This window comes from Thalia democratica, chromosome 3 (genome assembly GCF_965202585.1).
Source record: "Thalia democratica chromosome 3, ktThaDemo2.hap1.1, whole genome shotgun sequence".
NCBI classification, from domain to species: Eukaryota; Metazoa; Chordata; class Thaliacea; order Salpida; family Salpidae; genus Thalia; species Thalia democratica.
This window is the reverse complement of record NC_139167.1, coordinates 79,802,642-79,825,020: the sequence shown is the minus strand read 5'-3', so window position 1 is coordinate 79,825,020 and position 22,379 is coordinate 79,802,642. Positions and strand designations below refer to the sequence as shown.

The 22,379-nt window shown below is 27.7% G+C and overlaps 1 protein-coding gene across 4 annotated transcripts; it reads left to right on the top strand.

Annotated features, from left to right (window-relative positions):
- Nucleotides 1–3,179: 3,179 nt before the first annotated feature.
- On the top strand, nucleotides 3,180–21,622 carry LOC145831758 (uncharacterized). 4 transcript variants are annotated; one of them, XM_082939087.1, is made up of 11 exons: nucleotides 3,180–3,276; nucleotides 3,513–3,597; nucleotides 3,862–3,901; nucleotides 4,241–4,537; nucleotides 6,341–6,412; nucleotides 6,651–6,850; nucleotides 11,162–11,317; nucleotides 12,571–12,725; nucleotides 14,009–14,196; nucleotides 20,222–20,347; nucleotides 21,248–21,622. In XM_082939087.1, the coding sequence occupies exons 1-11, from the start codon at nucleotides 3,203–3,205 to the stop codon at nucleotides 21,397–21,399; spliced, it is 1,545 nt and encodes a 514-aa protein (XP_082795213.1). In that variant the 5' UTR covers nucleotides 3,180–3,202; the 3' UTR covers nucleotides 21,400–21,622. The 4 variants fall into 4 exon arrangements, with proteins under 4 accessions (XP_082795213.1, XP_082795212.1, XP_082795211.1 ...); XM_082939086.1 differs by having other exon boundaries at nucleotides 11,150–11,317; nucleotides 12,574–12,725; XM_082939085.1 differs by having other exon boundaries at nucleotides 11,150–11,317.
- The last annotated feature ends 757 nt before the right edge of the window (nucleotides 21,623–22,379 follow it).

Here is a 22,379-nt window from a genome sequence, read left to right as displayed (position 1 = left end):
TCAAAAACATAAAAAAAATGTTTTTTATTTAAAATCTTTCTGCTTCATTGTTTAACTCATTTTTAAATTATCACAGAAAGTCCACTGTTAAGTATAATATAGATTAAATGCAAAAAAATTTTTTCTTTTGAAAAATAAAAAAAATATTAAAATTAATATTTGTTTCATTTTTATTATAATTTTGATTTCTTAATATTTTTAAAATCACAACATTAAAAGTATTCCTATTTATGAAAGGAATGTTTTCTAAGTATTTAAGGTCTCTAGGTCAAAAAATGAAGAAGACAGATTTTAGTAAAAATTTAAAATTCAGTGAAAACTGACCCCAAAAATCTGGTGGTCCGTACTTTTGTATCGAAAATTTTTACTAAACTTACAATTTATTTAAAGTTAAATAAGATTTTTAATTTCTATAAAAACTGGTATTTTGTACTTAAAGCAGGGTTTCCCAAACTTTTTTCAAAAGGCCCCCTTTATAGAAGTTAAATAAGCTATAATCCCTTCCAACAAGATTACTCAAAAAATTACCATTTAAAACACCTAAAATCTTTTTTTTATTTTCATCAATAACTCCAGAATATCTAGTGTAAGTTTCAAATTATGACCTTATGACCCCCTGTAGCCCCTTTACTGCTCATGCCCCCCTTTGGCCCTTTGCTGCTCATAGTCATAGCCCCCTATAATTCCTGTTATGGCCCTGACTTGAAGCTTTCATTTAAGAACCAATGTTTTTTTATAATAATAAAAGTTGGACCCCCTTATGCCCTTAACTCAACTTTTTTAAAATAAAACTATTGACATGTTTAAGTTACTGTAATAAAAACTTAAGTATATCAGCAAATAATCTCATGTTAATCAATTATTTACACAATAAACATAAAAGGCTATTATGTGGCCTTACATAAAACCTAGGAAATTGTAACATTTATATTTTAACATTCATAAACAAAATTGTTCATTATGATAAATAGACTAAATTAAACTCAACCACACGTCCAACAACAACAGTTAATTTGTCAGTTGAATGTTGATCTGCTATACAGTTTAGTCCTCAATAGGACTTGTCCAGCAGGCATTGACACAATTAACTGGTATTCATCAAATGTTATCAAAACTGTATCTTTTACTATTTAGTCTACCTTTTTTGTTAAATTTAATTTTCTACTGATATAAACAAATGATAACTATATTTAAAAAACTTAAAATAAAATCAGAAATGCTGGAGGAAAATCTAATAATAATTTTTACAACCATACCCACCAAGAATCTATTGAAAACTCGAACTAGGTGAAAATAAAAATATTTATGACACTAACTTTTCAGTGCAAAAATGCTTAAGCAAGTTTAGTTTAATTGGTTCAACAATTCATCTTGACTATGTTTGCCAAATAAGTCCTACTGAGGACAAAACTAGGTCACAGATGCCATGTTAGTTTTTGTTGGTAGTCCTGCATTTCAATTGGATACTAAACATTAATATTATTAAAATTACTATGACAAATGTTTTTTGATGAGTATTTTTATATGGTGACCATTTAAATTGTAAGCCTGGTTTTGAATTTGAACATTTAAACATAAAAATTGTTGCATTTTATACTTTTTGAAGAAACCCAAAATTTTGAACAAATTATATATAAAAAATGTTTAGTGTAGTTTAGATTAAATAAAAACAAATAATATATACTAGCTGCTTTATGTTATTTAAAAAAAGTTATTTTTATTACAAAACACTTTTATTTTAGCATTACGTTATTATTTTGTTAGTTTTAAAATATTAAAAACTTTTCTTAGTTAAATTAATGCTTAAAAAGACAAACATAAATTGTGCTTTTAAAACCTCGCAGGTATTTTAAAAAAACAAGTAGCTATTCTGTTTTTATTTCTAAAGGACAGAAGGAAATAAGACAATTTACTTTATAAACTTTAACACTAATTTTTTTTTGAAAGCTTAAGTTATAAACTATAAACCAGTTGATTGATTTATTAATTAAGTTCATTACCTTATAGATATATTTATATTTGTAAAGTGTTTTGGATAAATAATTTAAACAGTAATTTTAATGACCAGTATTTTGTAAACTTGAGGGCAAAGGGGGGAGGGGAAAAGAACTTCATAACATATTTATCTTATTTCAAATTTCTTCAACTTAGCTAGCAGTTGCTTCTTACTGTTTTGTGAAATTCAATTTAGTTTTTTAAATATGAGGTTGAAAGCTCAATAGGCTCTTGTTGGAAGGACCAAAGTAAAAGGGCAAAGGAAGACTACTTCATTATACTTTCTATCTTCATCTGCAGTTTTTCTAAACTATTTCTGAAGCTTTTTCTGTTTAATCTTAAATAAATCATAAACATTTATATTGTTGGATTTTGGGTTAACTGAGTATGGATATTTTTATTTATAAATAGAAATTGATAGTTTTTTGATTTTGGTTATAAAATTCTCAAATTTTAGAATTTTTAAACTCTCAAAAACAGGATTTTTTATTTAGGCAAGAATCATTTCTTAAAAATTTGAGATTAATTGGCCAAAAAATGAACAAAAAGATAGACGTTTAGTGGGTTCTTCAAAACTCCTACAAAATTGGCAATGAAAATTTTCCTCCATACATTTGTATCTGAAACTTTTTACATTATATAATAATTGACCATATTTGATTTTTAAAAATTTAGCAATATTTTTTTGAAAAGTATATAATGTAGTTAAATCTTTCATATAAGGTCTAATCTTAATTTTTGTAAAAAAAAGATTGACCCCATTGTGCCCTTGCAAAAATCATGGCATATTAATACACATAAAGAAGTTGTGTTTTTTTATTTATAGTTTGTATTTTTGTAGTCTGGTGTGCACAAAATTTGTTTTCACTTATTTACAGTGCACAACTTTTGAAAATGTTTATTATCACTGAAATAGATCATATTACCACATTAGTTGGTAAATTTTTTTTAACTTAAGTTTAAATGATGTTGGTAGCTCTTTGCAACATCAAATTAAAATATGAACCATATGTTATTTAAATTTGATTTTTTACTAAACTACTGCTAGCATAATGAAGTATTTTACTAAAAGTTGTTTACAAGTCAAATTAAAAAAAAAAATATATGTTTTTTTTTTGATCAGTTAAATAAAAAGTAAAATGTTAACAAAAACAGTGATTTTTCAAATTTAATTTTTTTATTTTAGTTTATTAACTAATATAATAAAATGCAAAATTTTGGTGGAGATCCAAACAGAGCTCCGTGGCAACCACAAGTTCGTCAGTTCCACAGAGATAAATTGTTAGTTAGATATAAAATACTTGAAGTTTACAAATTAATTAAATTAAATTTTATATTTGTGTACAATATAGTATTAATTAAACTATTGGGTGGCTTGTTACCACAATGGTATCTATGGTTTATAGTTTTTCCTTCAAAGAGTGGTAATCTTGTTGTAACGGTTTAGTACAAGCTTTTATACTAAAAAATAAATGTCAGTTACATGTTTTTTAGAAAAATAATAACAATATTTACAGGAAAAACATGTTTCTGACCGTACTGAAAAAAACAAGCGGCTGGGATCTGTTTGAACAAAACATGTTTCAAAAAGCTGCTGGAGATGTGAGATTTACTATAAATGATTTTTTTAGATTTTCATACATAAGTTTGGTTCATAAGCTTCACTTGATGTTTTGGCTTTTTGCTTACCTATAAAAACATGTTTTCTTGTTACAATGCTTTACAAACTAAGTATTTTTAAAAGACACCTAATTTTTTAATAATTAAAAAATCATTAATTTATTTTTACACAACAGTTTTATATTCATAAAATTTTCTACTTATCTTAAAAAAAAACACTAATGACTTGAATACTATTTTTAACAGAAAGAAAAATATTTACAATACATGAGTATGATATTCCAAAGTGAGTACATGTTGCTTTTTCAATTTGTATTAAAGTGACAGTTTGTATTATTATTATTACACTATTCAATTTTTGTTAGTAATTTTCAATACATTATTTTTTCAATGCTACAGACAACTTTAATCTTTTACAAAAAAGTATCTTACTAATAAAATTTAAGTAGCTTTACATTGTCTTTTTAATGTTTTAATACTACTTAATGCAGTTTTTTTTTCTTAAACTTAACTTTAAACTAAAAATTGAGCCTAAAACGTGTTATATTGAAAACCTGAATGAAATTTGCTAACACTGCATAAAATTATTTTGTTGTTTATTGCCAAGATCCATTGTTGGTTTTAGGAATCGAGGCTCAAGCAAAAAGCAAATGGCCGATGCAAGGCCCGATGCAGGGCAATCAACCCGGTCAAATTCCGCTGAACCTGCCAAACCAAATGCACGTGAGTCAACCGAATCAGATGCAGATGAACCAGCCCGGCCAGATGCAAATGAGCCAGCCCAACCAGCAGATTCAAATGAACCAGCCGAGCCAAATGAAGTTGAACCAACCAATGGGTCAGCCCAACCAAATGCAGTTGAATCAGCCCGGTCAGATTAGCAGCTCCGTGCCCAATATTAATTCTGCTGGCATGTCGCAAGGTAGTTGAAAAAATTTGAGAGATAAAGTGTTATGTACTTTATATTTTAAAGATTGCAATCAAAGTTCTCAACTTAAATGAAAGGAGAATGATAAATTATGAATTAACTCGCTTGAAACATTTTATTGTTAAAAAATTTTAAAATTTATAATTGAATAAAGTATTGTGCTATAAATTCTAAATTAACAACTGCTGTTGCCCGCATGCTATCAATTCTAAAAGAAACATTGGGAAGTAATGTTTTCTTAGATTTTTAAATAACTTAGTAGCAGTTTTCAGACTACAGGGTGATCTTCTAGTTGAAGAAATCATTGATTTCATACAACAGGGTGGCCATTATACAAGGAAATCTGGTATAACATGGAATAGAAAATTTGTCCCTAAGAACCTGGTAAAACCTGGATTTCAATACTTTTTGAAAAATCTGTAAGACCCTGAGCTTCAAAACAAAAATCATAACAAGAACCTAGAAAATTATGAATTATAAACAATACTACATGTTTATGTGTAAAAATTTAGATTTAATAAGATAATGAACAATTATATAATTTAACAACTACCTAAATAATTTTTTTAATCTTTACAAGTTTTATTTGTTATAAAGCACATTTAAAGTAGCATTGTAGTATTTTTTAGTAGTTTTGAACTATTGGAAGCATTTTAACCTTAGCCTTAAGTTTTATTTTCTACTAAGAAGAGTCAAGAAAACTTGTACTTTAAATAACCTGTACGAAAATCAGTAAACCTTGAAGAAATCTCTTAATACCTAGTGGCCACCCTGAAATAATACTTATACAACTAATACTACTACTTATATTGTTCAACATGTGTTTGTGGTTAGGTGTCAGGAATGCGCAAAGCAACACTTTTGCACAAACTGATCAAAGTTTAATGAAAAACTTTCAATTTTCAAATTAGTTAGCAAACTGTTTGTTATTTATTAAAAAAAAAGTTTTAAAAGTGGTTGATTACAATATAATATAAATCTCATGCAAAAGTGCTCGTTGCGCATTTGTAACCTATACACGTGTTTTGTATAGCTCTCTCTACAAAGGCCTGCTTTATAAAATTCTAAGATATTTTTTTTTACCAAAAAATTGGTCACCATTAGTTTAAGTAAATTACTACTTTTACCTTATTGACTGTCGTTAACATTGAAAGTCTGTTTAAAGCTTTTACACCAGGGGACAAAGTGGGCCAAATGGCTCTCTTGGGGCCATGAGTAGCAAAAGGGGGGGGGGAGGCAAGGTCAGTTAAGGAGTCACAGGTCATAATTTGAAACTTACACCAGATATTCTGGAGTTGTTGAAAAAGAGCAAAAAAAATGATCTTAGGTGTTTTAATGGCAGTCTTTCAAGTAATCTTGTTGAAGGTTGCCATGGCTTTTTTAATTTCTTTAAATGGGTCCATTTGAAAAAAAAAGTTTAGGAAAACCCCGATTTACACCATTCCCAAGCAGTATGTTTTTATCAAAAAAAAGTTTAAGTTTTAGAACACTTTACTGTTTTCTATGAAATATTAAATTTTTTAAAAAAGGATGGATGTATTAAATTCGGTCCTGTTTACAAATTGTTGTGTATGGTATTGTAACAAATGTGTTTTTATCAATATAATTATTTATAACGTCTTAAACTAGTTAGACTCAAATCAGATAGTTTTTAAAAAAATGTTTAATAGAACAACCATTAGCAACCTTTAGTTAGAGAACTTTACAAACAATTTTAATCATCCTAAGTAAGTATGTATTTAGTTTTTTTAGAATTTACAATAAATTGTAGTTTTTTATTGTATATTTGTTTCTCAGCTCCAGCACAGTTAAACGGTGGATTTCAGAACAATTACATCAATCAACCAGTTATTTCACCAGCTACATCTAGTAAATTTTATTTAATTCATTTTTGCACAACTCCAAAAAAAACACTCAAACAGCTCTAATTTATACCAAATTAATCAATATTCTAATAAAGTTTTTAAATTGATACTTTTTAATTTTACATGCTTTTGAATTAATCTTTTAGCCGAACAACTAAAGCATGCGAGGTGTTACTAAAACAAACTAAAAATCAAGCTAACACCCGTACCAAGCTATCAACAGTTTTTAAATTTTTTTCCAGCTCTCAACCCAGTGCCGAGCCCGGTTCAATCAAACATGAACCAGCAGCAAATCAACCCTCAAGTGTCAGCGAACCAGCAGCAGCTCGGCAGCAACCCCCAGTTGCGGCATCAGAACGAAGCTGACTCGGAAGCCGCCTACAGGGCGAAGCTGAAGCAGCTGCAAAAGTACATCGAACCGCTTTCCAAAGTCATCCACAAGGTTGGTTATTTTTGAAAATACTCTATTTAAATAGGTTGCATCCTTATGGTAAATTTTACACTCACCTAGTTAATTAGTGTGTTTTTTGCTAGGTATCCCACTAGAATAGTTTTGTTGATTACTTAACAAAAAAAAAATATTTATATTTATTACTTTTTTAACTCATTACTTTTATGCCTAAATTTAGTTCAACTGTTATTCAACTCATAAAAAGCATGAAAAACTAACCAAATATTTTTGTTCAAAAAGTGTTTCTTAGGTAAAAAAATTATTAAATTTATTGAAATCATCAAAAAACTTGAGCCACTTTCCACATTAGTTTAAAGCTTTAAAAATGGTTGTTTTAAAATTACTTGTATCCTTTTTAATCATTTTTGCAGTTAAATTTTTAAATATTATAAAGTTCAGTTAGCCGCTTTCTAAATTAACCATCAAAGGTTTTTAAATCTTTATTGTTAAAATAGTTGTTTTCTTTTTCATGCATTTTCTAATTTTCTTTAATGAAAATATTTTCAATCATATGTTTTAGTATAGCTAGCTTTTTTTTTTTCTCTTAAGTTATTCACAATTTTAGTATCATAAAAAAAAAAAATTCAACTTACTTGTGTTTTTTTCGCTACTTTGACAGTATGTGATATCACCCATTAGAAAAACCATTATTTAAGGGGCATTATCCAATAAAAATAAGCAGCTTTATTCAAGCTTTTTTCCAAAAGGTGAATATAAAAATGAGTTTTGGAAACACAGGTTCAAATTATTAAGTTTTGTTGTTTGAGTTTTAAAAAAGGAATAATCTAAGTACCATTTATTACTTTTGTTTACTATAAATTCGTTGAGACCATAAAAATAACTCAAAATATTTTTATGTATGAGTATAAACCACTATTTAACTAGGACTTGAACTTTATGATAACTAATTTATTTTAGACTGCTTTTTTATTGGTTTTCAACTAATAAAACAAATAGTATAATCATCTTTAAACTAACCAGTAAATTATCGTAATTTAATTTAAAGCATATTCAAATAACCAAAATCAAATACTAATTTTCCACAACTAAGTTTAGCTGTAGTCTTTGCACTTAATACATTGACAAGAATTTTATAAAATTCTTAAATTTGTCCAGGACACAGTCAATTTTTTACTTGTGATTTTCTTCTGCATCAATAGTTCTGATGTAGACTTTTGTCTGAAAGCGTTTTGAGCTAGTTTGCAATAATTTGTAGAATTTTATAACCGTCGTTTGATTTTTTATAACTTAACACACTGAAATCACCAAATAATAATCCATATTTTTTGTACAATACTTTTCTTTATTTAAACTATTTATTAAATAAATTGAAACCACCAAACAATAACCCATATTTTTTGTACAAAAGTATACACCTGATAATAACCAGTTATTTTTTGTACAAAAGTATACACCTGATAATAACCAGTTATTTTTTGTACAAAAGTATACACCTGATAATAACCAGTTATTTTTTGTACAAAAGTATACACCTAATAATAACCAGTTATTTTTTGTACAAAAGTATACACCTGATAATAACCAGTTATTTTTTGTACAAAAGTATACACCTGATAATAACCTCGTATTTTTTGTACAAAAGTATACACCTGATAATAACCAGTTATTTTTTGTACAAAAGTATACACCTAATAATAACCTCGTATTTTTTGTACAAAAGTATACACCTTATAATAACCAGTTATTTTTTGTACAAAAGTACACACCTGATAATAACCAGTTATTTTTTGTACAAAAGTATTCACTTGATAATAACCAGTTATTTTTTGTACAAAAGTATACACCTGATAATAACCAGTTATATTTTGTACAAAAGTATACACCTGATAATAACCTCATATTTTTTGTACAAAAGTATACACCTGATAATAACCTCATATTTTTTGTACAAAAGTATACACCTGGTAATAACCTCATATTTTTTGTACAAAAGTATACACCTGATAATAACCAGTTATTTTTTGTACAAAAGTATACACCTGATAATAACCTCATATTTTTTGTACAAAAGTATACACCTGTTAATAACCAGTTATTTTTTGTACAAAAGTATACACCTGATAATAACCTCATATTTTTTGTACAAAAGTATACACCTGATAATAACCAGTTGTTTTTTGTACAAAAGTACACACCTGATAATAACCAGTTGTTTTTTGTACAAAAGTATACACCTGATAATAACCAGTTATTTTTGTACAAAAGTATACACCTGATAATAACCAGTTATTTTTTGTACAAAAGTACACACCTGATAATAACCTCATATTTTTTGTACAAAAGTACACACCTGATAATAACCAAATGTTTTTTGTACAAAAGTACACACCTGATAATAACCAGTTATTTTTTGTACAAAAGTATACACCCGATAATAACCTATTATTTTTTGTACAAAAGTATACACATGATAATAACCAGTTATTTTTTGTACAAAAGTACACACCTGATAATAACCTCATATTTTTTGTACAAAAGTATACACCTGATAATAACCTCATATTTTTTGTACAAAAGTATACACCTGATAATAACCAGTTATTTTTTGTACAAAAGTATACACCTGATAATAACCAGTTTTTTTTGTACAAAAGTATACACCTGATAATAACCAGTTATTTTTTGTACAAAAGTATACACCTGATAATAACCAGTTATTTTTTGTACAAAAGTATACACCTGATAATAACCAGTTGTTTTTTGTACAAAAGTACACACCTGATAATAACCAGTTATTTTTTGTACAAAAGTATACACCTGATAATAACCAGTTATTTTTTGTACAAAAGTATACACCTGATAATAACCAGTTATTTTTTGTACAAAAGTATACACCTGATAATAACCAGTTATTTTTTGTACAAAAGTATACACCTGATAATAACCAGTTATTTTTTGTACAAAAGTATACACCTGATAATAACCAGTTGTTTTTTGTACAAAAGTACACACCTGATAATAACCAGTTATTTTTTGTACAAAAGTATACACCTGACAATAACCAGTTATTTTTTGTACAAAAGTATACACCTGATAATAACCAGTTATTTTTTGTACAAAAGTATACACCTGATAATAACCAGTTATTTTTGTACAAAAGTATACACCTGATAATAACCAGTTATTTTTTGTACAAAAGTATACACCTGATAATAACCTCATATTTTTTGTACAAAAGTATACACCTGATAATAACCAAATATTTTTTGTACAAAAGTATACACCTGATAATAACCAGTTATTTTTTGTACAAAAGTATACACCTGATAATAACCAAATATTTTTTGTACAAAAATACACACCTGACAATAACCAGTTATTTTTTGTACAAAAGTATAAACCTGATGATAACCAAATATTTTTTGTACAAAAGTATACACCTGATAATAACCAGTTATTTTTTGTACAAAAGTATACACCTGATAATAACCTCATATTTTTTGTACAAAAGTATACATCTGATAATAACCAGTTATTTTTTGTACAAAAGTACACACCTGATAATAACCAGTTATTTTTTGTACAAAAGTATACACCTGATAATAACCAGTTATTTTTTGTACAAAAGTATACACCTGATAATAGCCTCATATTTTTTGTACAAAAGTATACACCTGATAATAACCAGTTATTTTTTGTACAAAAGTATACACCTGATAATAACCTCATATTTTTTGTACAAAAGTATACACCTGATAATAACCTCATATTTTTTTTAAAAAGTATACACCTGATAATAACCAGTTATTTTTTGTACAAAAGTATACACCTGATAATAACCTCATATTTTTTGTACAAAAGTATACATCTGATAATAACCAGTTATTTTTTGTACAAAAGTATACACCTGATAATAACCAAATATTTTTTGTACAAAAGTATACACCTGATAATAACCAGTTATTTTTTGTACAAAAGTATACATCTGATAATAACCAGTTATTTTTTGTACAAAAGTATACACCTGATAATAACCAAATATTTTTTGTACAAAAGTATACACCTGATAATAACCAGTTATTTTTTGTACAAAAGTATACACCTGATAATAACCTCATATTTTTTGTACAAAAGTATACACCTGATAATAACCAGTTATTTTTTGTACAAAAGTATACACCTGATAATAACCAAATATTTTTTGTACAAAAGTATACACCTGATAATAACCAAATATTTTTTGTACAAAAGTATACACCTGATAATAACCAGTTATTTTTTGTACAAAAGTATACACCTGATAATAACCAGTTATTTTTTGTACAAAAGTATACACCGCAGTTCAACGAAGACGACGAGAAGCACAACAAGGACTACCTGAAGATGAAGAACTTGAGGGACACGCTGATGAACCCGCAGAAGAGGATCCCGTGGTCGACGCTAGAGAAGTGCGAGAAGGTGCTCCAGAGCTGGCTCGACAAGAAGCCCGCCGCCAAGGTGGGGATTTGTTTATTTTTGTCAATTAAAATATTTTTTCTAAAAGAAAAATATATTCTAGTTAAACAATTCTCTACTTGAATATAAAACATATGTTTTTTATATAAAGAATGTTGCTTAAATACTGCTTATTAAATTTTTACAAACCTGCTACCAATGTAAGAATGTTGATCTTATTTATCGTTGTTGTATATGAAATGCTGATAATATTTAGTAAAGCAACAGTGCAAAACAGAACATTTGGTCTCACTACACTAATATATTATGTACAGTATAAAGGTACTACAGTAAATTTAATTATTATTGTTTTATCCAAAATATTACAATTTTTATAGGAAAAAAGTACTACAATTAAACCTGTTAAGTGTCAATTGTATACTAAAATTTATACTTAAAAAAACTGTGTGGTTACAATAAGAATTCATAATAATGATAATTATGTAAGAAAATAAATTTCAGTGCACACAGAGATCACAGATTTATTTTTAAAAATTTGAGAATCAATGTGTGGCCAGTTTAAAAATAGCATACATGTGCAGAAAAGTATGATTCTGCACTGCTAATTTCGAACTGCTTTAGATTTTGAAAATCCAACAAATAACAGCAACTACTAATTCAACCAACTATATCCAATTTATGTTGAGATTTAAACAGTAAATTGCTAGAGAGCTTCACTTTCAAGTAGCTTTTAAACACACCCAGATTGAAGCTTGTTGATGAATAAATATTCTGTGTATATTTTTATTTGTTTAATTTTCTTATTATTATTATAACACATGAACTCCTCTAAATTTGATACAAATAACAGCAACAACTAATTTAACTGGGTGGTTGTCACTTTTGCACGGGTTTGACACAAAATTGATGTGTGCAAAAGTGATCCATTCCTAGTTCAACCAACTAGATCCAGTTTAAACCTAATTAATGTTTAATGCAACAGCAGCAACCGGCCTTTAAACACACCCAGTTTGAAGCTTGTTAATCAATAAACATTCTATGCAGGGTTGCCACTTTACCTGGAAACCTGGAAAACCTTGTAAAACCTGGAATTTGACAATTATCTTTTTAATGTTTTTACACATTTTAAAACAGTTTCTTACCTTAAACTTAACTATAAACTAAAAATAGACTCAAAAGTGTGTAATTTTTAAAAACCTGGAAGAAATTTAGAAACCCTGGAAAATTTTTTGAAAAAACGAGTGGCAATCCTGTCTATGCATATTTTTATTTATTTAATTTAAACCAACGAACAGCAGCAGCCGGCGCAGTCCAACTCGCCGCACAACCAGCACATGTGCCAGTCGATATTCAACACCATAGGGGCGGCCATCCAGTTCAAGTTATTACACCACACGCTCAAGAGGACTTTCCAGCCGGTGGTCGACGTCATTGAGGGAGATTACAACCTGTTAGTTGGCAAATTTGTAGTAAAATAGTTTTTTTTATGAAATTGTACCTTAAAGTGTTTCAGGGTTGCCACTTTACCTGGAAAAACCTTGAAAAACCTAGAATTTGACAATTTAGGCAAAAAAACCTGGAATTTGAGAAATTTTGAAAAATAAACTGGAATTTCGAACAAAAACCACTAAAAAACCAGGAATTTTAACAGTTTTCACATGTTTAGTAGTAAAATTTCGATTTGACTCATAAAATCTATCATATAAATAAAAAAAATTGTCATCATCAAATATTTTTTTTTATTAAAAATCATATTTAAAGTAACTTTATAGTATCTTTTAAATATTTTTATACTATTTGAAACAGTTTCTTACCTTTAACTTAACTAAACTAAAAAAAGACCCAATAATGTGTACTTTTAAAAACCTAGAAGAAATTTGGAAAACCTGGAAAAAGTTTTGAAAAAAAGAGTGGCAACCCTGTGTTTGTTTTAAATTAAAAGCAGCTTTTTCAGCAGTTGTTGTTGATTTTTATCATGTGACCTCACAGTTGGTGAAAGTAGCGAAATGAGCGTAATACAATCTCTTGAAGCTTTTTTGTTTTATTTTTTTGTATACCAAAGAAAATAAAGATGATCATAGTGGATTTTTTTTTAAATTCTAAGCCTAACTCTTATCTTTTTTTGAAAAATCAAGAAATGCAACTGAAGTGCATTGAATTTATACTTCATATTTTTCATTTGCGTCACACACTTTGATCACACGGTATTTTTTGAAAACAGTTCAATAAACTTAACTCAGTTTCGTTTCATCAAGTTTAAATGTCCTTTTAAATAATTTATCTCCCATTAACTTATTTCAAAAAGTTTTTTTTTCATTTTACTTAGACCAAAGACAATCACAGATAAAATTAGTGAAGAATTTTAAAATTTGAAAGCCTAAAACGCATAAAAACTTAGTTTTATACTTATAAATTAAGTTTTCTATTTATTTAGTTCAAAGAGTTCCCCCTACGGCCTAACTAATATAACCAAGCTGTATTACAGTTTTTTACTCTTAAATGATTCACCTCTAATTTCAAAAACAATTCCTTCCAATCTTAATTACTCTTAAATTATTTATTTCAAATTACCACTACAGGCCGGAACCTACTCACAATATTTATTGTAACAAATAATAAATTAAAAATTGTGTTTAAGTGAAAAAAATCCCCCGAATAGGCATCTTAAATGATTCACCTTTAATTTCAAACAATTAATGATTTATCTCTAATTAAAACAATTCCCCCAAACAGGCCGGAAACGATAGCGGACGAGGAGGCGATGATGCGGCAGGCTTGCAAGGAGGCGGAGGAGGAGGACATGAAGGAGGTGTGCCCGCACAGGATCAACAGCGAGTTGGGTGGGAACACGGCTTCTTACTACTTTCAAATCGACGAGAGGAAGAGTATAGGTGATTCGCTGCACGTCGTTTGCCATTTGAGTTAGTTGGAAATTTATAAAATTATTAAATTTTGTATTAACTAAATTGAATGGTCTATACTATAATTATCACTAAATGTTGTCTGCCATTTGAGTGGGTTAGAAACTATAATTAAAAATGTATGGTTGTACACTTAATTAAAAACTATAATTTAACTTATTATTGGTGATTCACTGCACGTTTTTGCACCTGAGTGAGTTTTAGTATCAGTTAAAAAGTTATCAAACTTTTTTTATTTTATTTTAGCATATGTTGTTCATAAGCATGAGCGTGAGCTCATTGTTGTGTTGTGTACTTAAATTTTTGATTTTGCATATATTCCATTGGTCTATAGTAACCACTGTATTAAAGACTCGCTTTATGTTGTCTGTTTAAAAGTATTATTAAAAAAGTATGTCATATATATATGGTAATGTAAACTTATTATTGGTGGTCGCTTTATGTTTTCTGAATTTGAGTGTGTAAAAAAAATATAACATGTATTGTATAAATTTGCGAGTCGCTGCACGTCGTTTGCCACCTGAGTGAGGTGGAATTTGATATTAACAAATTATTTGACTTTGCATATATCATATTGGTTTTGAGTGAGTTTTATATTATTGTTATATTGGTCTATAGTTACCACTGTATAAACGACCCGCTTTATGTTGTCTGACATTTGAGTGTGTTATTAAAATCAACGCTCACAAAAACAGGCTCACAACGTCCGAAACTGTATGGTCTTCCTAAAGTTCACAAAAATGATTGCCCTTTAAGGCCAATTTTATCAATGATAGGTTCGCCACAAAATGATTTGGCAAAATTCTTAGTAAAAACACTTGCACCAGTTTTACACAAATTTTCAAATTACTCTCTTAAAGATTCTTTCCAATTTATAGAAAAAATTAGTCTAATTCCTCGTTCCAAAGTCAAAAGTAGCTATATGATTTCATATGATATCAAAAGCTTGTTCACTAATATTCCAGTAGTGGAGGTTATTGAAATTTGCTTAAAGGTATTGTATCATTCCGATTTAAAACACCCTCAGATGCCGGAATTTGTGTGCAAAGAAATGTTACACATGGCTGTGTTAGGTGTTGAGTTTAGTTTTGATGGTAAAATGTATAAACAAATAGATGGGGTTGCAATGGGTTCACCTTTAGGTCCTATCTTGGCTAATATTTTTGTTGGTTACCTAGAAAGTAAGTTATTTTTGAACTGTAAAAGTCCTCTCATGTATCTTCGATACGTAGATGACACTTTTATTATGTTTGAAAATAGACAAGAGAGCTCCAGTTTTCTTAATGATCTTAATAATCTTCACAAAAATCTTAGTTTTACAAAAGAAGAAGAACACAACAATTCGTTAAACTTTTTAGATGTTTGTGTCCAACGATCAGTTGAGGGGGAACTTTTAACTAAAATTCATCGTAAATTAAATTCAGAAGCATTATATGTTCCGTGGGCATCTTTTGGTCCAGTCAAACAGAAGTTAGGAGTTTTAACGGGTATGGTGAAGTGGTTCACCAGACTTTGTTCTCCTTGCTTTCTTGAGGGCGAGTTGAAAACACTTCAAAACACTTTCCTTTCGCTTGGTTATCCAGGTAACTTAGTTTCGAAAGTTATAACAAGAGCTAGAAGTTCAACAGCTTTAAAAATGATTGGCCCTCAGAAGTGTCCAGTATACTTAAAACTTCCTTACCTTGGAAATATTTCTGGGAGGTTTTCTAAGAAAATTTCAGAGGAAATAAGCCAAGTTTTCAGCTCTGTTCATTTAAGAACAGTTTTGTATACTGATCGACCTCTAAATGGAATTTACAAAGATGTTTCTCCCACCCATGAAAAAAGTAACATCATCTATAAATTTAGTTGTCACTGTGGTAGTGACTACGTGGGAAAAACATCTCAAAGGTTCCATGTAAAAATCGATCAACATGTTCCGAAAGTCTTGAAAAAGTGGTTTGATGGCCGTTCTGAGAAACCAACTAAAAACTACTTCTCGGCGATTGGGCAACATTTATTGGACAATCCTGAGTGTGTTAAAAATTATAAAAAGGACAATTTTTCAGTCTTAGTGAGAGCGGAGAACTCTTTTCAATTGCATATTCTGGAAGCCTTATGTATTCAATCTTTAAGGCCCAGTTTATGTAAACAGAAAAAGTTTGTTTACCAAACTAGACTTTTTAAATCGTTATATTAGTAATTTTAAAGTAATTAGTTTCTTGTTAAACTTTGTTTTTAAGCATAGTTTTAATTAAAAAAATTTTTTCTCGCTTCTTTATTTAGAATGTTTTAATTCTACCGAGTTTTATTAGTATACCAAATTTGTTTAGCATTAGAACTTCTTTAATTTTAAACTTTTGATTATTACGTCATTTTATATCTTAAAACTTTAAACTGTAGTATAATTTTATTTCAATTTGTATTCATTGCAATCCAGTAGGAAACAATTTCTGACGAGTCCTATTTGAAAGTACTTAAATAAATTTAAACAAAATGAAATGCACTCTGTTATATATTTTTAGTAAGTTATGCACCGGAAAAAAGCTGTTAAAATATTATCTAAAAATTATATATCATTTATGTAAGGTTGTAAAATATACTTGTTATCGGCGATTCGCTGCACGTCGTTTGCCACCTGAGTGAGTTGGAAATTGTTAACCTTTGCATATATTGGTCTGTACTTACCACTGTATTAATGACTCGTTTTATGTTGTCTGAATTTGAGTGTGTTAAAATATTTAGTTGAAAAACATAGATGATGTGTGTATGGTTGTATTGTATACTTGTTATTGCTGACACACTACACGTTGTTTGCCATCTGAGTGAGTTTAGTGAGTAGAAATTAACAAATTAAAATGTTTTATATATATTCAGGGTTCCTGCGCATAAGACCAAATCAGGCTAAATAAGTTTTTTTTTTAATTGCAAATTATCAGATTTTTTCAGTTTTTCTGCTTGAATTTTTTTTTTCAGATTTGGTTAATTTACTATAATTAGTTAAGTGATAGCATTATATCAAAAGTTATGGGAAAAACTTGTTTCTATGATAGTTGGTTGATAAATAAAGTTTTACAACTTTTTTAAGTTTTTATTTTCTTTAAAAATTATGTTTGCGAGTTATTTTTTTAATTTACTTATTAAGACCCCCCACTACCCAAAATTATTTTTAATGGGGATTTTCCTTACTTTAAAAAATATCAGGCTAAATTAAAAAGATACGCGCACGGACCCTGTATATTGGTCTATAGTTACCACTGTGTTAATGACTTGCTTTGTGTTGTCTGCCATTTGAGTGTGTTAAAAAATTAATTGAAAAAAATATATCATTTATGTGTGGTTGTTGGCGATTCACTGCACGTTGTTTACCATCTGAGTGAGTTTGAAAATAAATATATTCTAAACAAATAAATAAGTATAAATATAATAGACTAAACGATTCACTTTGTAATCCATCTAGATGAGTTGAAAAAATATAAATTTCACAGTGTTTTAAAATACAACCAAAATATGTATTTTAAAAATACAAAAATCTTCAATCAATAAAAAATATTATAACAACACTAAACAAAAGATAAGAACAAACAAAGCAAAACAAAACATAAGTTACCTTGTACATAAGTTGTTTTTAAGACTGGCTAACTAAAATTATTCAATTTCATTTCGAACGTTCTAATGTGTTTTTTTGTAATTCTTTAAAAAACATTTGCTATTTGCTATATATTGTTCTGATGAAACGTGTAATACGTCAGAACTTTAGTTAACAATACGAACATTAGTATTTGTTTTTTTTGTATTATGAAAAACTAAATAAATAATGTATTTGCTTTGTATGCCATTTGGGTAAGTTTGAGTTTGATAAATATAATACAATTGATATGTGTATTAAGTTTGTTGATATAATTGGTTTGTAAAGTTATTTGGTTTTCCCTACATGTAGATTGCCATTAGAGTGAGTTTGAATGTAAACAGTTAATTAATTATTTATGTAACAAAACACGACTTTACCTTAATAGTTTGTACTTCACTTCATGGTGTCTACCGTTCGAGTGAGTATAATAAAAGTTGACTTAATAATTAAGTAGTTAAGTATTTGGATTTTTTTGGTTGGGTATGTATAGAGAAATGTAATATAAAATATAACAAATTCTCTAAATTTATGTTTATATTTTTTTGACAATAGTTTAATTGTTAGTGATTTCTTTCATTCTGCCTATAATGTTTTTTTTTTGTTTAGATACATTTGCTAGCTACTTATGTCAGTTGGTTAAATAAATATGTTTAGATGAGGTATAAAGTCCTCAATCTTAATACATACTTTATAAAAATATATTTATTTGTCGCTACTTTTTTTCAAATTTTTTTATGTGAAAATGTATTTCTGTAGTTTTTTTTTTTCTTTTATAGGATTGTCACTTACTTAGCTCTGGCTAACTTAAACTTTTTTTTAAACAATTTATATTGTTTTCATGTGTCTTAAAACCAACCTCCTTCAAACTGTGATACAGTAAAGCTCTATATATTAGTTAACTTTTATTTGTTACTTGCATAACTGTTAGTATAACTTTTTGTTTTTGTTACTGCTTATCTTATTGAATTGAGTAAGAAGTTGAATTTTTTCTGAAAAATGTTCAATCATGCACTTTGTATTTTTGTCGTTAAAATTGCTAAATAATCTTCTCAGTAGTAGAATTAATTGCTTCATACTATGTGTAACTTAAGATATGCTAAGATTGCCCAAAACAGTTAAAATTGATATTATTTCGTAGAATGATATGTTAACTACCAGAAAAACTTTTTAAATTAGAAACCTAAAGTAACTTTTGAGATAGAAGAAACCAAAGTTGGTAAATTTGGAAACCTCTATTTGGTACAAAATGTAACTTGTTAAAGTTTCAGTTTTAAATCAAAATACAAAAAGTTTATCACTGATATCTGAATCCCACCACTAAAAATAAAATTAGAAGAAAAAAGTTTTGATTTTTAAAAAGTTTTAGCATATTAGTATTTTAATACTTTCGGAATGTGTCCTTAAAATTTGAGACCTATAACTCAAAAACTCAATAGTAGATATTTTTTTTTTCAAAGTAGATTAATAAGAAAAAAAATGCTAAGATTTTATAAGTTAATTGAAACATAATATTTTATAAAAGTGAAGTGTAACTCATACTTATAGATTTTGTTTAAATGAATTTTATTTCTAAATATCTTAACTTTCTGTGACCTTATAATGTTTTTGTGAAGCAAAATATTTTTTTTGTGATTGATGTATGTAACACTAATACTTGTTTGTTATATTTAGTCAATGTTTAATAATATAAATTGTCAATCAAGTTTTGTGGTTACATATTATAAATAAAAAAGTTATCATATAACCTTTGCTAGTTAAATATCTTCAGTTTTCTTACGCCTTGTTGTATCTAACATTTTTTGTTTGGTTGTTTTTTAAACTATCAGACGCAAAAAATTACAAAACTTCATGGTTTTACAAATTATGTTTGATCTCCCTAGCATAGGTTTACTAGTACTTAAAACTATGTTATTTTGCTATGGAGGTTACGAAAATGATGGAAATTCCAATTTATTCATCTGGTAGATGACTAATTTATACAAATTACTTATATACAAGCTTATTAAGCCATCAACTGTAAAAAATTATATATTCTGAATTTGAATATTTTAAGTTTGTATAGTTGTTTGATGTATTTTACTTGTTCATTTGAACAAACTGGTAATTTAAACAACCTAAAAATAAACTGGCTTAATAAAATTTATTATATTTCAATTATTTTTTTATTATCAAACATTTGTTCCAAATTAATGTTTTAAATAATATTTGTTTTTATTTTCTACTGTTAATTACATATAGGTTGTGTTTTTAAATAAAATATATAAAATAAAAATAATAAATACTTTTTCAACAGTCGACCACAGTTATTCGATTTGGGAAGTTGTTTCAATGTTGTAGTTTTAAGAATTAAACAAATAATTTTTTTTCAGCTATATTTTAAACCATTTATGTTAATTAACTCAATTCTCTCAACAGTCGACGAAAGTTATTCGAACATGGGAATTTCCTCGCTCAGAATGCAAATAAACAGGGACTACCCGAACAGCGACGCCGTGTGGCTGAAACCGGAAATCACCAGCTTGTTTCAACGTGGCGGTGATGGTGGGTTGTTAATTTTTATATTTTATTTAACAATAATAAAAGGTATATTTTTCTTTGAAAGGTAATAATTTTCGTTGGTCAGTAGTATAGTATTGTTACGTTTTTGGTACCAAGTTTATTTAATTTAATCATGAAACATGCATAATGCAAAGAGAAATTGAAACTACATTCTGTGTTATTTGTTAATTTAAGCAGTGTAGTAAAATTGAAACAATTAAAATTAAACATAACATTGGTTTTTGTTAACACTTTGGTTTAAGAACCCTTAGTTACCCAAATAGTATAATAAATAACTAATCATATTATATTCTACTTCAAAATTTTAAAAAACTTTTTTTTAGCAACTTAATTTTTTAAATGCATATATTTCAATAAACCAACACATATTTCAATACACATGAAATACTTATAAAATTTTATATTGTCTTTAAAATAAAAACAGTACAAACGAAAATTTCTATAAAAATAAATCTAATTTAAAACTTAAATGAAAATTATGTTTACTAACTTCAAAATCATATATTTGTATTCTATAAGCATATTTAAGAAAATGCTTAGTTGTTTTTTATTTCAACCGCTGTCGTGACTTTAGTTTAGTTCTAAGCTAAAAAGTTGACATCTCTTTAGTTACCATGATTTAGATGTGACACGTTCAAAATCCACCCGATCGAAATCCAAATTCGAGAAACGCTTACTGATCGAGGGTAAGGGTTAGGGGTAACAGTGATAGTGAAAAATAAATAAAATGTAAAAAATTTTTAAAATAAACTAATAATTAAAGGAAATGTAGAAAAATATGGGGTTGATTTTGAACGCGGGTGGATTTTGATAGTATACCATTTAGATAACTTGATCAATAACAATATCATTTTTTTTGCCTATATAACTTTTCAACTTCAGCGACGTGCGAGTTCGAAGAGGAGCTGGTTGATTTGATGGAGGTGAAGCAGTGTGAGGAGAGAAATTACAAAGATGTGAGGACGATCAGCAACATACTCAACTGCTACAAGAACTGCATCAACATCTGCGCCATGAAAGTCAATCAGCAGTAGAAATTATCATGTATATAAATGTATAGCTTTATATTGTTGTAAATACACTATTTTTTACTTGTTAATATACAGTTGTTTTACCAAACGACAGCTAATTAAAAATGAACACAATTTAATGTTGTTATACTTGTATCATCTTTCTGATTTCTTTTCGTGTTTGATAAGGTTTTAAATTTGTATAATTTAAAATTTTGTTCATTGTTTTCGTTGTATATTCCTTGTTTGCTGAAAAATTTAACATACTATTTGGTATAATTAGTTTATGTTTATATACAACTATGAATGATTTTTTCTTGTCAATTTATTATTTTTGTACGGTTGCTTCATAACAGATCAACTAATAATGTTAATAATCTTTGCTTATGTTTTTTTTGGTGTTTATGAGTAAAGACATATAGTAGTTTTTTTTATTTAACAGCCCTTGGTTTGTTTATAGTTAGTTAATTTTATATACTCTTAATCTTCCTAAAAATATTATCAAATATTACTTGAGTTTTCAAAAATTCAAGTTTTTATTTCAATGTTTAACAGTTGGAAAATAAAAACTAACATTGAAGTTTTAGTTTTTGAACAATTACCAATATTCTATATTTCGGCTATTTTATATCATGCTATTGTTTTTGAGTAATAAATTGTTTATTAAAAAAAATGCATTTATTTCTTTAAGCTCATATTTATATATATGTTTTTATGATAGTGATCTAACTGATTGAGATCCTTTTCACAAACAAGATCCGTCCGAATCATTTGATTAAGAAAATATAATTATTTTTTGATAAATTTCAACGTTATTATATATAATAGTACCATTTTACTTGTTGGCGGGCCAGAGTTACTATAAGTAGTATTGTGTTTAGAGTAAGTCTAAATATTAAAAAAAAAGGTAAAATACAAGGTTGCCATAAAACCTGCAATCCTGGAAAAACATCGATTTTAAACTAAAATTAAAAATTCTGAAATTTCAAACAACTTTTTAAATT